Genomic DNA, 14,264 nt, shown 5'->3' on the forward strand with positions numbered 1-14,264 from the left:
ACGACGGCAGATGTACTCCGGGCAGTGCCACGAGTGACACAGAAACACACGAGGCTTCAGCTGTGTTTCCAGGGGAAGCCCATGGTACAAGAAGGACTCCTCTCCTCTTGATGAACTGAAGATTGATTGTTTGAAGGGTGGTGCTGGACCGAGAGTTGGTGGTTTGAGGAATAGATGCATTGTATTGGAAATTTGGTGGAGGGAGGAGGAAATGTATTTGTAAGGTTTTCATTTTCCCTGTGTGTGTGTGTTCCTTTTATCTATAGTTGTAGAGTAGTTAATAAAGTTCTGTTTTCTTTTCTAAGTAAGAGCCTGCTTTGCTTATTCCTGGTCACATCTCACAGCAGAAACCAGGGAGAAAGTATCTTCATGGGGGCACTGGCATTGTGCCAGTGTCAAATCATGACAGCTGGTCTTTGGCTGAGGGGGATCAAGGACTCTTCCTTTAGCAAAGTTCATTTTCTGTAACACTAATGCCTTTGTAACTGAGAAATGCTGTTGGTAGGATCCCAGAGAAGATTCTCGGGGTTTTAGCAGGTAGTGGGCTGCAGAGGTCCAAAGTGGTACAAGGTAGAAATAACAGGAAAAAGTGAACTTCACACCCCACCTGAGTCACATTTTTCTGGAAGAAATGCTGATGGTTGATGGACAGCTCTGATTTTGTGCTATTGTTGTGAAATGTTAGCAGTGATTAACAAAATTAGCCGTGATTGGCACGTCAGGAACAAATGTGTACCATTGGCATGTGAAGTGACATGTTTGTGGCTGTGTGTAATAATTGTTGTATACGTATTATACAGATAGGTTTTTAAAAGCAAAGCTAAAAATTTTGGACCTTATAAATTAGACAAGGGCAGATTTCTAGCTGTGTTGATAGCCCTGATTCTGCTCATTGAAGCGTGAGTTCTGTTGCATGGCATATCCACAGGGATATCCCCTGTGGCCCAGTGTCACAGGGGATATCAAGGAGAAACAATGTTAGACCTCAGCTCTTCCAAATTCTGGGCAGGCACCTTATTGCATCTCTGCCCCTGAAAAGAACCACCTTACTTTTCCATCCTGTGCACTGAAAGATGCAGGGATTTTCTGTAATAAGCCATAGGTAATTGTTTCTGTGCATGAGAACACACACATACCTTTACCTGCATTCGTTTGGATGCAGCGTACGCCTCTCTATATATGTGCACGTATGTGTAAATGTAATATGAACACCAGCAAATCCATTGAAAACAAAACCACTGTTCTGTTTACATCTACAATATTATTAAAAATACTGGATTAATAAATACATGTTCTTGACAGATGAATTTAGGAACCATCAATTAAGCTTGGCATTCATTAGGTGGGGAGAAGTCCAATCAGATTTCACTGACTCAACAAAGCCGCCTATAAATTGTGGGCTTTTTGTTGTGATGTTTGATGAATTATTCTTCATAATCCACTGTCTACTATGATAAATCTAATCTTTCAGTTTTTGCTGTCTTAATAATTCTCAGAGCAACACTGTGACATTTTGTTTTTGTAGAGGGGATAGAAGGGCAGGGACGATGGGAAAAAACCCTCGCTGTCTGGGAAGTATATTGCTCTACAACAAAGTAATGTTTTTCTCACACTTAGAGCTCTGGTCTTGCAGACTCGCAGGGATCAGTGAGTCCTTGGCAACATGAGCCATTATGTGTATCTTGTTGAAAAGATGACCAGCCTAGGATGAGGTTGACATTCCTTAAACCAGGAGGGGCATTGAATTTGAGAGTAAATAGCGTTCTAGTGTTGATAAAGTGAATTCCAAAAGTTCTGATGCCTTCTGCTGTTAGCAATCCCACATCTCACTGCTTCCTAAATTTGTCTTGAACAAACTGCTGACACATGGCCAACATTCATCACAGTGACAGAGCAGAGCCACTGCATCTCATGTAGAACGATGTTATATAATGCTGGGCTGGGGAAGGGCTCCATGACTTAGGCTCCTGCTCCAGAGCACCATGCTAGCAGCCTTTCTGGAGGGAAGAAAACATACCTCTCTGTGAAGTGGGCAAGTTGAAACCAGGCAGTAGTACTCCATCATTTGCTGAAAAACATGGATATAAAAAGGTTGGGATTAAGAGGCAATATATTTCAAAAGAAATTAGCTGGCAAGACATGCACATTTAACTGTTATGGTTCAGAGATTAAGATATCAGACTGGAACTTGGGATATATGGGTTAAATCCCAGCTCTGTCAAAGACTTCTCAGAACATGCTAGGCGGGTCATGTAAGGTAATACTTTCAGAAAGGACTCAGGATTTGGGAGCTTAAATCCAATTGATTTCCAGTATCTTCCTAAGTGTTTAAGGACAGGATTTGCAAAAAACACTGAGGCATCCTGGTGGCCCAGCATTGTGGCATCAGGTGGTATGTGCTGCAGACCTTGGGAAGAGCAGCTGTGCTTTGGGAAAGCACTTCAGCATGTGAGGAAGCCTGTAGCTGACATCTGGGAATTCCTGGAAAGCATGAATTTGTGCAGGGCCCATGGTGGCTGTGCATCTCATACCATGGCACTCTGGGCTTAATGTGGTCTCTAGGTGCAACCTCAGCACAAATACATACTAGTAAGTGTCAAAGTAAATAGATCCTGTTAGAGCTTTTATATCACTTCTTTGAGGTGTGAATACTAATACCAACAATCTTGCATATTTTGCATATTTAAAATTAAATGAGCTTCACTCTTCAGAACTAAACAGCCAGGGCTATGTTTCCAGCAAGTGAAGTACAGCGCACATTCATTTGCTGGTGGACCATGTGCTTGTTGGTGGGGACCTGGCTTGCAGAAGGAGCAAGGGAAACCACTGTGTGCAGGGACACTGCTCACCTGCACGGCTGTAAACCTGCAGCTGGCTGTCCTGCTCCTTTGAAAGAGCAGCTCTAAAGTTCCTTTTAAACCTTTATTAAACCTGTCGGGAAACTATGGCTGTTTCATCTCCTGCCAGGATTACAGATGGTAACAGCGAGTTTGATGAGGCCATTTGAGACCAGCTGTAGCCTGGAAAAAACTTGAGAGTTCCTGAAGTCGGGTGTGCTCCAAGACTGCCCCAGACGTTTGCTTGCTAATCATCCATTCTGGAAATGACAATTTTTGTTAAGGGTGCTTGTGAGCAGTAAGAGCCTGCAGCCTGTTCCAAGAACTCGCTGCTTGCATGAGATGGGTGCAGCCACCTTCATTTGGAAAGACCCTACTCCCTGGCAGGCAGTGTGGGAACCAGGCTCACTCTGCTTCCATGTCACACCGCCTCTTGCTCACTTTTGTGTGTCTGGGACACAGCCTGCAGCAGAGGCATTAGCTGCCTCCAGCTAGCTGAGAAAAGACAATTCCATAATGAACGAGGGTCATTTGCTAAGTGGGGGGTCCTGGAGCCCAGCCATGATTGTGCTTCAGTTTTATCTCAGCCTCACACCTGCTCATGTAATGGCTCAGGCTGTGATCTGCTCCCTCCCCCTGTGCATGCTCTGCCCTTCTGCTCCTGGGGTACCCATCAATTCTCTGGCCCTATTGCAGTCCCTTGCCTTGCTGTCTTTGTCTGCAGCCTGTGAACGTGCACAAAATTGCCCTGGAATTGTGGGAGGGCCACTGAGCTGGCTCTGACAGACAAGACTGCTAACCTGACTTCCATGTCGTATGTAGCAAGTTTATAAATTAAACTCTTCAATACAAAATAACTCCTAGACACAGCTTTCTTCAACTATGTTTCTTTAGAAAACTTAGTCACACGATAATGAGGTGTATTTTTCCTGCCAGAGGGAACATGTGCAGTTTTTTTTCCCCCTGTATGCATTCAGTTCTCATGAAAATGGCTGGATTGACAGTGTAGGCAATTAAGAGGTTTTGAAATCCAGAGCAGATGGAATTTTATCCAATTTATATATGATCTTGCTAAAAATGTACCTTACTGGAATCAAGCCAGTGAACGCCCAATTCTGTATTTTAACCTTTGGGGGATGTTACCCAGCTTTATGATAGTTGGAGTAGTAACCAATTTGTAAAGGATACATCCCTCTGATACAAGGATGTAGGGTAGTGAGAGAGTTGAAGAAAATCCCAGCTTGACCTCATGTGGCAGGTTCTCTGTTTGCATTTTTTCCTTTCTTATGGGATCTTACAGCCCAGCAGGCTCTTGGCCACCTTAAATCTTTACCCTCAATAGATCCTTTCTTCAGGGAATACATAAACTTCACATAAAGGTAAAAGTCCCTGTGTCTTGAACACATTTTCTCTTGAGACACAAATGTCAATAGGTTTGAATTATGGACCTGCTGTAATTAAAAAACACATAACTAGTTGTTTTTAAATGCAGTTGTTTTACTTAATTGATTTTGCCGCCAGGACCAAAGAGAATTAATTAAATAAATAAAACGAACCTTCCTAGTGAATTACTGGAGGCAGCTGAGTCTGTGTTGGTACCTAATTACTGCAAATGCTCCAGTTTGTTGCTAGCAATAGTTTTCTGTGGAAGGGGCTGGGAGAGAAGGGGTGGGGTGGTGTGGGAGGGGGCCCATTCCTTGGCAGCTGCAGGAGGGAACAGGCTGCTCCTTGTAGTATTTTTCTTCCTTTTCAGCAAAAAGAGTATTCGTTTAAGGCTTTGCTTAGAAGGTCTTTATTCATATTTAATTGCTAGGTTGCTGCAGCTCCCATCTTTAATTACCTTTTAAAAAGCAGGTTATAAAAATGCACTGACATTCTTTCTTTTTTGTTACTGCATAAATAACAGGCTTCTCAACTGCTCAGTTGAAATCAGTTGAGCCTGCTAGAAGGGTGGGACAGGGTCCCTTTGCTGACTTCTGGAAACCTCAGAGCTTATGTTCACCTTGCCCTACAGAGCAGGACAAAAATCCTCAGCTAGTATAATATGAACTATGCCTGAAGCCACATATCTGTGTTGGCCCTTGCTGTGAGCTGACTGACTGTGTGGAGGGGCCTGGCTCATCAGCTAGGCTGAAATTGCATTACCGTGGTTGTAGTGTTTGCAGAGCCCTGTGCTGCCTGGTGCTGTCAAGAGGGTCTCTAGCAGGGTGCTATGTTATGCAGGGGAGGTGAGCCTTTGCCCTCACCCTTGTCTACCTTGGATTTTGCTTCCTGGACCTGCTCCTGGTAAATCCACTTCATCTGAAACTTTCCTTATAGTCCTGAATTTCTCAGCCAGAGCTTCTAATAATTTCCTCTCCTGCTTGCCAAGTGCTTTGCTGTCCCTGATTGGTGCTTTTTCTGAGCTGAGAGAACTGGTTACTTTTATGGAAGGTGTGGCAAAGTCCATCACATTAAACATGTTTTCAGGCCAAGTTGTCACGGTTGAAACAGTAATTTTTGTCCCCCTGCCCTTAATGCAGCCCTTAACCACTGCTCCCCAGTCATGTGCTGGCTTTCACCAAGTAAGCTTGCTGCTGCTGTAGTGCACAGGAATACACACAGTCGGGTTTCAGGGGTGATCGTGGGTGGTATTAAATATCTGCAAAAGAAATACATGCAAAGGAGCAGCTGTTGGCTTCTGCACCCAGGATGCTGACCATAATCACTTCAAGCCATTTTTAGGACATCCTGAAGAAGTCTCACACACTGCCTGGCCACTACAAGTCCAAGATGAAATGTGCTGCTGGGACTCTGTCATAGGTTTCCATAAGCAGAGTATCTCCAGGGCATTCGCGTGTTTGGCAGGCTTCACTCAGAGGCCAAGCAATGACAAGGCTAAGAGGGGGGACAGAAGAACTATGAAAGGGCTGAGTCTGCCCAGCTCTGGCACGTGAACTCTCTGGCCTGTGGGCAGGGCTTTCCTGAGCATGGCTTCTGTTACTCCAAGCTGATGCCTTTTTCTCTTCTCTCGGCAGATAAAAGAGCTCTTTATAAGTTTTGAGGACACTCCCTTGGGAGCAGCATCGCTAGCCCAGGTACACAAAGCAGTGCTGCAGGATGGGAGAACAGTGGCAGTGAAAATCCAGCACCCCAAGGTCCAAGCTCAGAGCTCCAAGGATATTTTGCTCATGGAGGTAAAATTACATGTTGATTTCAAACTTACAGAATAATTGCCATTGAAGTGTATGGGGACCACGTTCATCTATGGTGTAAGCAGGTATAACAGCACCAACCTGTGGCTTTGAAACCTCCACAGAGATCAATGCTGTCGTGCAGGATTAATACAGAAAATCGGTGAGGATTGCAGTGCTGGTGATTGTATGGACGGAGAGACTGAACAGCAGGGTAAGAGGGAAGGAGGAGAAGACAGGTAAAGATTAGTGACATTATACTAAGTCCATATAAGACTTTAGAGAGTGAGTCCTGAAGTCTCTTTTCAGCCCGTGTGCTCATTAACTGGTCTCAGGGACCATGAACTGATCTCTTGTAGTCAGGCCTGTGTGGTCAAGGAAAATCATTGTTCATGATTAGCATGTTTTTCAATTAAATTCTAGTGTGGATTCAACAGTAGATGAGGTTGTTATGATTCAGTTTTGTTTCTTGATCAGCTCCATAATGCTGAACTGATTAATGGAAGAAACAAAAACACTGAAGTACAGAGAGGGTCACCTAACAGGGGCAAATATACAAATGAGGGATTCAGCTAGGAAAAAAGTTTCAATGCCTAGCTCCTGTATGGTAGGTACCACTCTTATTTCCCAGTGCAGTGCTGTAGCTTTTCCCAAACTTCTAAGTCTTGCTATAGAAAGGAAGAAATGGAAATAAACTGCAGCCCTGTACTGCATTGCAACAGACAAAGATGCCAGCAATATAGTATAGAACACCAAATGGACAGGGCTGTGGTGGAGGAGATGGGAAGGATTAGGTCTGTAAGTGGTAACACTGAAGCTTTTTGCTCTCCTAATAAAGCATGTGTGTGTGTGTGTGTATATATATGTAATGTCTGTATATACAGTAAGTGCACAGTAATTGGCAGACAGGTAGGTCCATGGTACTAAAGAGGGGAAGCTTAAGCTGAGGAGTTCTGATGAGTGTTTGGAGGGTATTGCTGATGCAGTAACACAGTTCTCCATCACAGAACATCAGAAATCAAAAATTCTGCCAGCAACCTCTCAGAGCACTGTGTAACAAGCTTCTTTAGGCAGTTAAAACACCCTGCTTTGAGCAATCCTGGCTAGTCTGCATAGAAGCATGGCTGGTTCCAGCTGGGGCACATAAGTTTGCAACTGAGTATTTAATTTGAACTCACAGTGAAAGAAACTTCTGGGTTCCAAAGAGATCTCCCAATAAGATAGATAGGATCAGTCTGTTTCAATGCTGGTTTGAGAACACAGAACTGTTTGAACTGGCTTTGGCTCCAGCTGAAGATTTGAATTTGATTCAGATCTTCTCCAGGACTCACTGCAGTGGTCTGCCCAATGAATTTGCTTCTGTGAGTCATCATGTGCACAGCACTTCTCAGGGGGCTTATGACATCCTTGTCTCCCTCCCAAAACAAGGTGGCAGACAAAGAGCAGTCAAGGATTAAGGATGAGCAGGTAATGAAAGAATATGGGATCAGGGTAATAAGAGGATTCTGTGTGAATGACCCAAAACCTGTGTTTACCTTGGGACATTTGCCCTTCTAATAGTGGATATCATAGGAACATACCTCCTCACACCATGTTGCTGTGATTGCTGATTATACTGGTAAGAGACATTTAAACAAATTATTTTAGAATGATTCCTGTCTTTTCTGGCTTTAAACTATTCCTTCTGGGAAACTTGGAAATAAACCAATGCATTTTCTTTTGGTAGTTTAGTACTGTCCTTGTACAGACATTCTGGTTTACCATTCACATGTTGTATATACGCAGGTATGAAAAGGTAGCTCAGAATATGACACATGCAGTTTTGTTTTTAAAAGGTCTCTCTTGTGGGGTCTTGGCTTACATGTATCATTGTATCCTTGTGTGGGACTGTTTTTGACTGATAGAAAGCTAGATCACATGTGCTAATGTTCTGATCCTTTAAGAATCAGACTGACATTGCAGCTAGGTAAAGAGGTTGATTTAAATATTGATGGAGATGGTCTCATTGAGAGACTGATGGGAAAGAATTTGAACAAGAAAAGGTAGCTGGAAAATTCCTAAATTCACTTGAGGATTCATACCATCAATGCTGACTCTTTAAAAATCAGTACAGCATCTGATAAACCCAGAGAGAGATACCTCACTGCTCTCTATATGTCAATAATTATTTCAAGACAATATGTTGACAGGTGTCAGAAAAGGGGTGGGCAAAATACTTGTTAGGATGTCCCTGCTGATGGTCAAGTTGGCAAATTGATTGAAAAGAGCATTTGAAGAAAGTGAAGAAAAAATCATGAATTTTCTCACCTCGAGCACCAATGGAATAGTCTTGGAGACCCTATGAAGTTTATGTTCATGTTCATGAAGATCGCTGGTTACATTTCACTTGGGTGACATAAATTTGAAAGGATTTATGCCTCTAGATATAACAGTAAAAAATATAATTCAATAGTGTCTGGAACCTGGTGATTACATTTTTAAAGGAACATTGAGTTTGCAACTGACATTTAGATAAGAGAAGTTGAGACAGGGTAGAGAACAAATGTTGTCACACAACTGAACAGGAGCAGTGATGGTTCGTAAATTTATTTTTGTCATACATTTTGATGTTAGCAGCTTCCTGTGTGTACTTTAAATGTTCCTTGTGCAGTGCAGGAGTTCCCATCCCAGTGGTGGAGATTGAGAAGGGGAAACTGTGCAATAACACACAGTTAAAAGCCTGTTTCTGTTTCCAGATGAATGTGCAGAACAGGTAAAAGTAAAATAAAGACAGCAAAGTGCATTCTATTGTTATGGGGTTTTTTTACTTGTTTTATGACTCAGTTAAAAACAGTAAAAACAATTTTCCTTAACATGTGGTCCATATTGTCAGCTTGTGTAAATTTGCAACTCTGGTGGAGAAACTGTCCCTTTGTATGAACAGAAAGCATACTTGGCTGCTGTGCAGCTTTGATTATGCCATCCAGTTGTGTAATGTTGATTCACTCACCCCTTAAATGTTGCTTCAGTCAAATGTTTCAAGGAACTTTTTGGGTGGGATTTTCAGGGTGCTGTGTCTCTGAATATCTAATCTCTTTAAGAAGAAGAGCATTCCATATATTCCATGTGGTGAATATATGATACTTGGGAAATACCTCCTGAGCCTTGTGTGAATGGCTTTGTCAGATGCTGAAGAGCAATTTGCCCTCTGAGCTCCACCAGAAGTGTTCTTTAAGGATCTGTAGCCTACTTACTGTATCCAAACTCCACTGTTTTCTTTCAACTGCCCAGAGGATTTTCTGTGCTCAGCAGTGGAAGAGGTAACATAGAGGTGACAAGTATTACTTTTGGTCTTCCTCGTCTATATTATCTGAGAGCTGTTCAAATGAAGTCAAAGAATGACTTTGGAGGAATTATAGGACTCAGAAGATCTCAACAAGGGCAACACCCTTGGTGAGATCTGGCCACGCGGGCTCTTCTCCAGAGCTTTGTTCTCTTGCTTCTAGGCAGCATTCAGCTGCCCTCCCTTTGATGTGTAGGCTATCATTTAACTCCTAGATGAGCCTTTCTCTGTGGAAGAGTAGGCCAGAATTTGTGTTACATGACCAAGGCATGACACTGTGTTGTGATACTGCAGGAACCCTAAAAGCACTTGCTTTTTTTACTTGTAAGTTACATGGAATGATCCTATCAAAACAGCACTGTGTGTAGCTGTGTGGCTTTGGAGCCAGGATGCAACTGATTGTCTGTTTCCTTGTTCTCAGGTTCTCCTCTTGGTTGTGAAGCAGATTTTTCCAGATTTTGAGTTCATGTGGTTGGTGGAAGAAGCTAAGAAGAATCTGCCCTTGGAGCTGGATTTCCTCCATGAAGGCAGAAATGCTGAGAAGGTTGCTCATATGCTCAAAAATTTTGACTTCCTGAAGGTGAGGAAAGACATATTTCTTTCTATGTATGTGCATTAATAGTGTCCCTCTCTATGTCTTATGCCCCTCATTCACCAAGTGGAGGAAACGTAAGGAGGGAAAATGAAGTTCAGCCCCTCTGTGTTGTTTATCCTAGACTGCTCTGCTAATATGGACCAGAAAATACTCTGAGACATGCTTTCTCCTTGTTTGTCTCCTACTGAATGCACTCTGTTGGGTCAGGAGTGGTGGCTTGGGACCAGCAGTCTCTGGAGCCTGCTGCTCATTTTCCCAAGTTTTCTTTCTGAATTTCATTTAAATTTTCTTTTTGAACGTGTTCAGAGACTGTGAATTTGCCATTCTTTACTGAGCCATCTGGTGGTACCTTTCCTTGGGCTCTATTTCAACTAAGGGCACGAAATGGACATAGAGCAGAAAAGCTAGACTGAAACTGATGATGTCAAGTAGTATCTCAGGAAAAAGCATATTTACATGAGTCCTTCCTGCTGCAAAAAAGCACATTCTCACCCTAGAATTGGACATTTATCCTTTATACACATCTATGGCTAGTGCATTCATGTTACTTCATACAGAAACCAAATTACACTCGTGTGTGGTCTTCCCCACTGATACTTTTAGCCCACCTCCCCTGTGTCATACTTAGGTCACTGATAAATATCTCAAGTACAACCAGACATGTACACATCTCAGTCTTGGAAAGACATAAGGCCACATCTTCAAAGTCACATGTTCAGAAATCTTTTGCTGACACACAAGAGACACAAGCCACCAGTGTGTGCTTTCTGGAAACACATATAGTGCCATGGTTGCAGTCACTGATGAGCCCATGGCACATACAAAAAGGCAGCAAAAAACACATCCTGTGGACCTTCGTGGATACACATTTCTAAAGGAGCTTGTTCCCTCCTGTTCATGCAGAAGTCCCAAGATAGCAGTGACAGAGGTGTGAAATAAGGTGAGTTTTTGTTAGGCTTTACAGGCTGATTTGTCAATTTTTCCTTGCTCCTTCCATGTAAGGGATGTAATTCCATGTTGCCTAATGCCAGCTTTGGAGCAGTCCTTTTGAAGCCCAGTGGCAGCAATGGCCTTCCCATAGACACAGGTAAAAGCCACCACAGGGAAGGCCAGAGTGGTTTTGCTGAGTGGGTGCATATCAGAAGTGATGCAGCTTGGAGAGCATGTCCATTGCACTGTAAGTAGCGTACTGTGAAGTAAATCCCCATGGAGACAGCCAATCACCTCCTTGCTGGGTTAAGGAGCTATCATGGTATCAATATGTGTAACAATAACAAATGACTTGAGATGGCTAAATAATGGATCCTCCCGTCTGACCTGCCAATTCAGAGACGTGTTCATCACCTAAAAGCAGCAGAAGAATTGGGCTTCTGTATCATAAATTTTCCTAAACATGCCAGAAAGCTGAGAAGTAGATTTTGTGCTGTGAACCTGTTTGAGCTTTTAAAGCCAGAGATAAATTATTTCCACACACAACCATTAGAGCCAAACATCTGTGAGTAATTAAAAAAATCACTGAAGAATTTGGCTGTGATTGAGAGAGGCATCTCTGACAGCATGAATAGCGCTTTACAAGCCCACTGACTTGCCTGTGTAAATCCTGAGACAAGACTGAGTGTCATTGGAAGTGAGCTAAGGGATCAGAGAGCTATATGGGATGGGGAACTCTTAGTTTTGGAGTTAGCAGGCTTTCTCACCAGTCTAACTGCAAAGAATGGGCATGCAGATAAGCTGGGAAGGCTGTGAGTGTCTGAATCTCCCTTGCTTATAGTGGATCTATAGCATCAAAGTCTAAGCAAGGTTCACCTGCAAAGTATAACCAGGGGTGTTGAATGATGGGACTGAGAGGCACTGAAATTACTCAGCAAAGGAGCCTTTGATCTAAAGTGGCACACACATGGTAAAGTAGAAGTGGTTTCTCTAGGACAGGAACAGGAGGGAAGCAGCTAGTTTGTAAGGGACTGGGATATTGTCAATAGTTAAAAGCAACAAATGCTGCTTGTTCAGAAGCTATGATGAGCTACAGTGGCCTGGCTGGTCATCCCCTGGTTTTGGTCAGTTGATGGACAACAACTCTTACCTCTTCCTGTCCTGCCCTAAGGTGCTGATCTGGAGTCCATGGCTGAGTCAGGAGGGTGGGGAGAGGGGACTGCACAGCTGGCTTACTATTTGTATAATCCAAAATTATTATGTCTGTCACAGTAATGGGGGGCACAGCAGTGAGAGTGGGTGGAGCTTCCTTATGTCTTTACTAAAATGTACGTATGTGGCTTCACCCATGTTCAAAAGCAGATTTGGGCAGATTGAGGGTTGGTCAGCACAGTAACATGAGGAATTTCGAAGGGGAACTCAGCAAAATGGCTCTTGACAATAGAGACTTCAGCATGGGAGAAATTTGTCTGGAGAGGGAGGCTGGAAAATGGGGACCCAGCCTGACTGACACTTAAGTCACTGCCTCCCTGGATGACACCAGACTTCTTCTCTGGTACCTCACTCAGCTTGATCTACCACAGCTTGAATGAAAACTGCTTTGACATTTTACACTCATTACTGTGTTGTTGGCAATAAGATAATTAAGGGTCTCACAGGGTTTCTGTGACAAGTCCCTTATTTGTGACACTCGATTTTTCTCCCAGTTCAATTGCAGATGGCCTAAGTATGCAGGGTTTGTCAGCTCAAAGGCATTCGTGTTCCAAGGGGCACTGCGGAGATACAATTTATGATGAAGGCTTATAATTTTTAAAGCTGCGTAAGTGGACGCTGTGCGTAGCAAACAAGATGCAGTTCCTGTCTAAAGGAGCTGAGTGGATGATTCAGAAACTTGCAATAGGTACTAGTTAAACAGCCCAGCTAGAGAAGCTGCAGAGCAGGTAAGAAAGGTATCTCAGACATCACTGGGAATGGGAGGTGGTCAGAATCCTGTACAGCGTGGTCAGAAATGTTGCATGAGATGAGATCCTACTGTAGTTGAATTGGTGTATTATCCTTCTACACATTGCTGCTGTCCTGTGGAAGAGGCTGATGGATGAATTTACCTGCCTTGTGCTCATCAAAAAAGCCAAGTCCTCGCTTCAGCTGCTTCCATTTTTACTCCTTTTCTGGGATTTGTGTGATATATTCTTCTTCCTTTCCCAAGCTGTTGCTTGACCTAACCCATCTGTTTCTGTTTCAGGTCCCCAGGATCTACTGGGAGCTCTCCACAAGCCGTGTCCTTCTCATGGAGTTTATGGAAGGGGGACAAGTGAATGACAGGGCCTATATGGAGAGGAATGGCATCAACGTCAATGAGGTAGCTTCTCAGCCATCTTGGAATTTGGCGTGCTGAGCAGTGCAAAACTGATTTTGACCTTGATGCAAAATGGAGGCTGACAGGATGGGATGGGACAGAAGAATGAGTACACAAAGATGTGAAGGGAGCAATCAATCTGAGAGATCTCTCTTCTTGTGCTCTTTGGAAAAGTACATAATCCCTTTTGAGGAACACTTTCCTGTAGGCTGCAGAACTAGGAAGATCTTCAAGGAGACACAGTGAAAGATGACCATGCTCTTACATTAAAGATACTCATGGTTTGTTCCAAGATGGAAGTTGCTGTTACCCTAAAGGAACAACTTCAGTTTCTGATTATTTTTATCTCATGAAGTTTGTTATTAAGAGAGATTTGAGAAGTTCTGTCTGTAGCAAAACATTGTCAGCTCCATTCATCTGGACAAGTCAACTGGTCCAAAGTGAGACAGTTGTTTCTTTGAGTGAGTTTATTCTATACTTCTGCTATAGGCAGAGGTGAAATCTAGCCCACATGCTCAGATAGAAGAGTGAATATTCCTCAGGTCTTGAGAGTCAGAAGGGCTTGTTTTGATGTATTAACAGAAAGGCTCTTGAGCAATATGTACATTTAGATAGATTTTGAGGTGGGCTTCCTCATAGATCTCAGACAGCAGGTCCATTTTGAGACTGAGGTAGTTAGCATAGTGTAGCTCCCTGGGATTTTCTTTGAATTTTCTCAGACTGCTGGAGATAGCACAGTTGTAGAGAAACAGCTAATTTCAGTCTTTCTAACTTACAGAGGCTTTTGCTTGTCATAGGAGCAATGTAGGGTGAAAAGTTCTGCTAATATTTTTATTTATCCATGCCATTTTATTTATCCAGCCTTCCATTGGGAAGACTTGGCACAATACATCCATGCAGCAGTGAAATCACATACTTTCCTGAGTCTGAACTAGTCTCTAAATAATAGCTAAGAAGTAATTTTTAAAAAGTTGTCAACAGACTTCTACTACTGCTAAGTATAAGCCTCAGAGCTTCAGCCATCAATCAGGTAGAGGATGTTACTCAGCTC

The 14,264-nt window shown here is 43.0% G+C and overlaps 1 protein-coding gene across 5 annotated transcripts in view; it reads left to right on the plus strand.

The window, feature by feature from the left end:
- ADCK1 (aarF domain containing kinase 1) overlaps positions 1-14,264 on the plus strand; it is a 74,135-nt gene that overhangs the window by 45,336 nt on the left and 14,535 nt on the right. For all 5 annotated transcript variants that reach the window (XM_036384450.2, XM_036384449.2, XM_054515271.1 and 2 more), the window contains 3 exons: positions 5,855-6,013; positions 9,754-9,912; positions 13,100-13,216. In XM_036384450.2, coding sequence (XP_036240343.1) covers positions 5,855-6,013; positions 9,754-9,912; positions 13,100-13,216 — 435 coding nt within the window. The remainder of the gene's footprint in view (positions 1-5,854; positions 6,014-9,753; positions 9,913-13,099; positions 13,217-14,264) is intronic.

The sequence above is a fragment of the Molothrus ater genome, chromosome 6 (assembly GCF_012460135.2).
Source record: "Molothrus ater isolate BHLD 08-10-18 breed brown headed cowbird chromosome 6, BPBGC_Mater_1.1, whole genome shotgun sequence".
In the NCBI taxonomy this organism is placed as follows: domain Eukaryota; kingdom Metazoa; phylum Chordata; class Aves; order Passeriformes; family Icteridae; genus Molothrus; species Molothrus ater.